At 43.6% G+C, this 5,443-nt stretch overlaps 1 protein-coding gene across 3 annotated transcripts in view; it reads right to left on the bottom strand.

Annotated features, from left to right (window-relative positions):
• Positions 1-5,443, bottom strand: part of RAD54L2 (RAD54-like 2 (S. cerevisiae)) — a 51,914-nt gene that overhangs the window by 16,697 nt on the left and 29,774 nt on the right. For all 3 annotated transcript variants that reach the window (XM_017732342.1, XM_017732339.1, XM_017732341.1), the window contains exons 2-7: positions 5,181-5,379; positions 3,642-3,781; positions 1,969-2,100; positions 1,010-1,242; positions 338-520; positions 1-63 (exon numbers count right to left, since the gene is read on the bottom strand). In XM_017732342.1, coding sequence (XP_017587831.1) covers positions 1-63; positions 338-520; positions 1,010-1,242; positions 1,969-2,100; positions 3,642-3,781; positions 5,181-5,379 — 950 coding nt within the window. The remainder of the gene's footprint in view (positions 64-337; positions 521-1,009; positions 1,243-1,968; positions 2,101-3,641; positions 3,782-5,180; positions 5,380-5,443) is intronic.

Consider the following 5,443-nt stretch of genomic DNA (forward strand, 5'->3'; position numbering starts at 1 on the left):
AAGGCTTTCAGGTGCTGGGAGCCACATGTTGAACTCTGCTAGCCAGTTTTGGAGCGTATTCACCTGAAAAAATTAGCCACAGAAGGATTTAAACTTGATTGAGTTACTTAGGATTTTTAAGAGCAAAAATGAGATTAGGGAGTGACATCCAGTGTGCTCAGACGGAAGCAGCAGCTCACAACATGTAAATTCAGGAACAAAGGGAATGATAGAGAGGGAAGAGCAGCAAGGATGTGATAAAACTTGATGTATGATGGGACACTAATCAACCTTCTCTATGCAAAGAAAGAAGCAGTGCAAGGAAGCCCCTCAGCCAGCCCTTCACATGGCTACTTACAGGTACAATGGCAAGAACAGTCTTTGCCTCCGTGTGCCGAAAAAGTACATCCAAGAAAGAGATGACCTGTATGGTCTTTCCCAGGCCCATGCTATGTGCTAAAATACACCCAAACCCACTGCTGGTTTTAAATCTCTCCAAGGACTCGACCAAGTTGTCATATAGGAATCGGATCCCACCAATCTAGGCAGAAAAGTGAAAAAGGTATTAGAACGGTGGGAGGAAAGAAAAGCCCAAGATGGGTATGTATTTACAGAGTGGCAAGTACATGAGGACCATGAAAATATAAAGAGGATGTTTCAAGTTCACTAAAGTACTCTAATTTTGGGAAGGCTCAGAAACTCAGTATTTTCAGATGCTCACAGAATTTCTTGAGAACATATCATCAAAATTAATTTGTAGCCAGAGAATATGAATTGGGGTTGATTAGTTTGTTTATAAATATAATCTTATTTTTTAAAAGTTCATCTAAATATACCAAAGGTTTGATTATAACAATAGCCCAAGTTATACAGAGCCTTGGCCTTCCTCTAATTCAGCCTTATCATTTGACTGTCCACAACAGCCAGCACCACAACCAGACTGGTCACATGGCTCACCAAAGAAGTTCTGCTGAGATTCCCATGCAGGCTTGCCTGAATTAAGTGCATTTTTGAGGCTAACAAAGCCTACCTGATGAGGTTTTACTGCATGTGCAAGCTGGGGAGCCAGGAAAATGTCCTCCTCATTTGGTGGATGATTGATGTTGACGATGACTTGCCCCAGAGCATCTGACTGATTTAAGGCATCATTCACATGAGAGCCACTGCTCTCTTCACTGCCATCGTCCTCCCCTTCATTGCCAGAGTCACTGCTGTCCACAATTTGGAAGGCATCATCCTCTCCTGAGCTCAGCTCAATCACTTCTGTAAAGTAACCAAAACAGGAGAGAATAAGGACAAAGTTAACTTGACGTCAGGGTTTATCACGAATGGAAAAAAACTATCAGGAAATAAGGCTACCCCCAGCTTTTGCAATTCCAACTGGCCTAATCACGTATCCTGAACAAGCAGGCACACATCAGGCCTCTCAGACCAGCATATGAAAGCATCGGCTTCCCTGGCTTCCAAATGTTTCAGGGAACACTAGTCTGGGCTGATCCAAAGAGAACATGAGACAGTTTCTGAGTGTTTTACATTCTCCTCCACATGGTCTCTTAATTCCCAAACCCAGACATGAATTTTATCTACTGATGCAATGCCTAAGGATCACCAAGGAGTCAGGTTAGATCCATTTGGGACAAGGAACACAAAACCCACTTTCAGCTGCAGATCTGAATACTTAGATGCTCCTTTTACACACAGCAAATGATGCCACATCTCCTGTAAGCATTCTTCAGCAACGCACTGAGCAAAATTCAGTGCATTTATAAAGCAGAAATAAACACGAGTTCACAAGAAGGCCTGACAGACCATTTTATAGGTGTCATTTTAGGACTCACAGGTCAGAACTGCCCATATAACTGGAAACCAATAGGCCTACAAAAATCTGAAGTGATTCACCACTGGAGCATCTGACCAGATGAAAACAGACTTGTGGCTGAATAAACAGCATATTGTGAGAAGAGCAGGCTGAGGCAATTGGTCACTTACCATCTTTAATGCTGTTTTTTCCTTTAGTATCATCTTCACTGCCACTGCTGGTACTATCAAGGCAGATCACTTCCTCAGCCAGGACCTGAGGGGGGAGCTGGGTCGCCTCTGCTGTTCTGAAAACGATGTCCTCTACAAACATAAATTACAAACAGTAAGTAATTCATAATAATGGAGCAGGAGACAAAACTGTTCAAAACCCAGACAGTATTTCCTTCCACTTAGCTCCAATAACTTAGTCCTGGAATTTTCCATAACAGACTCTCACTGTCTACAATACTGCTATGACTCAGCTTCCTGGGTCACACTCTCCTCCTTTCTCAGTATGCTGAAACAAAAGCCCATTGCTGATGGCACCCTCTGTTTCATGCCCTGACTGGGGCACACTGACCATACAACATGCTAAAGCCCTTTGTTTCTCTCTTTTTTGGCCTCAGTAAAAGCTGTGTTTCACCCAGCAGAGAAAGTACCAACTGCTGAAGGGATGATAACTGCCCTTTGTTAATAGGGACACTGTAATCATTACATCCCACACATCATAAACAACTTTTGGTGATCAAGAGCGTTTGTTTGTATGTTTTTAGTGCTGCCATGTGGGGAGAGAGGCTAATGGGGCCAAACAGCACCACTGCACTGACACAGCAAGCAATGATGTTCTTCTGGGGCTGAACCCACTCTGCAACAGTTAAAGTGTTTTAAACAGCTCTGATTCCTTCTCCCACATGTAGAAGTGTTTTTAACTCTTGCATATAAGGGAGAATATATATTTCCTTAAGAGGCAAGGCCAACTCAAGAACTCCTTACCCCTAACACAACATCCAGCTGCACTTCTCTCCCTTTGCACCTTTTGAAGCTGTGCTATAAACTAAATCACCAAAATGATACAGGTTAGGAAACAATGTAAGATGATATATTCACCCAAAGACATGAGTGATGCTTAACCATTTATACTGCCTGCAACTCACTGCTTGCTGAAACATGCAAGGAAGGCCAAGGTTATATCACCAACATATGTGCACCCAGTCTATTGTTCCAGTATCCCCTGTACCAGACCATTCCCAGGACAAACAGGATCTGGCATTTCTGCCAAGCCTGTTGGTTTAAGCTCCCATACCAGCTGGAAAGATGAGACCTCTGTTTCAGCATCCCCCTACACACACTTAATGTGTCAAAATATCTTCAACAAACATTACCTGGCACCTTTCACCAAGCAACTTGTATCTTGACACAAAACAAGTTCCAAAGTGGAACTGCCCACACTGAACCTACAAGTGGTTTGGAACTGCTGTTCCAAGAGTTTACACTTGAAAGTCCAAGGACAGCATAGAATCACAGAATTTTTGGGGTTGGAAAGACCCTTCAATGGTCATCTAGTCCAACCCTTCTGCACTGAGCAGACACATCTTCAACTACATCTGGTTGCTCAAAGCCCAGTCCATCCTGACCTTGAATGTTTCCAGGGGTGGGGCACTTACGACATCTCTGCACCAACTGTGCCAGTGTTTCACCACCCTCATTGTAAAGCATTTCTTCCTTGTATCTAGCCTGAATCTACCTTCCTTTAGGTCAAAACCATTACCCCTTGTCCTGTCATGGACAAGCACGGCACTACCTTCCTCATTCAGCTTCTATCCTTAAAACTCTTGCTTTGACTGGCATCTCCCAGTGCTTACCAGGAAGAAACTCCAAGGGTACAGTTGGTATAGAGGCTGGATAATCCTTCCGCTGCTGCTCAAGCCGTTTCCTTCTCTCCAACTCTTCCTGCTGGGCTGCCTTTGTCACGGCTTCCAGTTGGTCCTCACGCAACAGCTTTCTGAACACAGGAGCAAATATGGCTTGGTTACAACTCAATTTCTTCCGGAAATGTGAATGGCTGCAAAGATGACTGACAAGCTCCAGGTATTCTGTCAGCCACACAAAGTAGGAACACCATCCTCCAAAATATATGGGCAAATTCTACAGCTATTTCAACACTGCGCTTCCCAACTACAGGTAACACTACTATCAGTCAAGGAAAAGACAAAAATTTGACAGAAGCAAAGTAATGAAAGGAGGATAAATATAAGTGGGTAAGGACATACTTAAACTAGGTTACCAGAGACTAGTTCTTCTACCTAAAAGGATGTTTTTTATTGATATGCAGTTTATAAACACAAAATGCACAAAATCATGCAAATAAGATACATGGGAAGAAAATGCATCAATTCCTCCACAAAAAGTCATCACCCTGATTCTCTTCTGACAGCATTTTCAGGAGCTAGGATCTCTAATGGTTTTAACAATTGTTTCAAGGCATTCTGTCAAAGCACCTCCCCTTTACAGGTAATTTTATTTACTTCCAGAAGTTGCTTTTCCCCTGCTTCAGTGTCACATGTCCAGTCCTGGAAATGAAGGTGCTTTTGCCAGAGGAGTGGTGCAGTACAAGCAGTGGTAAAATCCAGCTTCTTCAAACTAGCCTTTAAAACCACCCAAGCCCACACTTCAGGGACATCTCACTCATCCTAATGAAGTCTCATTTTCCAAGGTCTATTCAATGCTTCTTCCTTCAGGCTTTAAGAAAATCAATCTGCACAAGCTTAAATACGAACCAAAGACCACCAGCACAGGGCATGAGAGCCACTTGCTGCCACACGAGTTCCTGCTCCATTAGTTCTCCTCTGAGCTTAGAAAACTCTCTTGAGCAAAATTTCCTAGTGATTTACCACCTCACAACCTGTCCCAGAATATGCAGTGAATTACACAATCAAACAACTACTGCTCTATAAAATCCAGGTGAAACTGACTTCCAACGTTTCAGTCACCAGTCATAGCATCAGCACTCCTGCCAACAAGTACCCAGGACAGTATAGGAAAGGACTGCATTTTAGGCTGTTTGCAATAGGATTCACCTCGGCAAATATCTGATATTTACTTAATGGTAGTACTGTTTTTCATTTACATCTCTCAAAAAACAGCACCAATTACACAATTTTTGCAATACATTCCATAACCAAATATTCACTCTTCTGAAATACCAAACAAGTCTGCACCCACATGCAGCACTTCAGTCTGAGATCACTCTACTCCCACTGGTGAAATCCTAAGGTTTTGGAAAAGAAAAACCATCTGGTTTGCCAGCAGTGGCACAACGTAGCTCAGAAGTAAAGTGCAGAGATTCTGTTTTCATCACCATATGTGACCCAAGCTCTTTCTGTCCTGCTGCTGCTGCTCACCTTATGTTCCTCCGCATGTGAGACGGTTTCTGAGCCCTTTTCTTTTTGGTGTCCTCAGAGGCCAGGCTCTTGTGCTGGTTCTGCAAGAGTTGCTCTGCCCGCTCGCTCTGAGATGAGGTAGTTGAAGTCGAGCGCTGCCATTCTCCATCCTCCGCGTGCTCCGCATGGTCACCGCTGAACACGGCTTCCTGGGGTTGGTCTGCAAGGGGAAGAACATGACATGGCAACAGCTGTGCCAGGCTGGCAGCTGGCTTTTCCATGCA

The sequence above is a fragment of the Corvus brachyrhynchos genome, unplaced genomic scaffold (assembly GCF_000691975.1).
Source record: "Corvus brachyrhynchos isolate BGI_N302 unplaced genomic scaffold, ASM69197v1 scaffold4, whole genome shotgun sequence".
Taxonomy (NCBI): Eukaryota; Metazoa; Chordata; class Aves; order Passeriformes; family Corvidae; genus Corvus; species Corvus brachyrhynchos.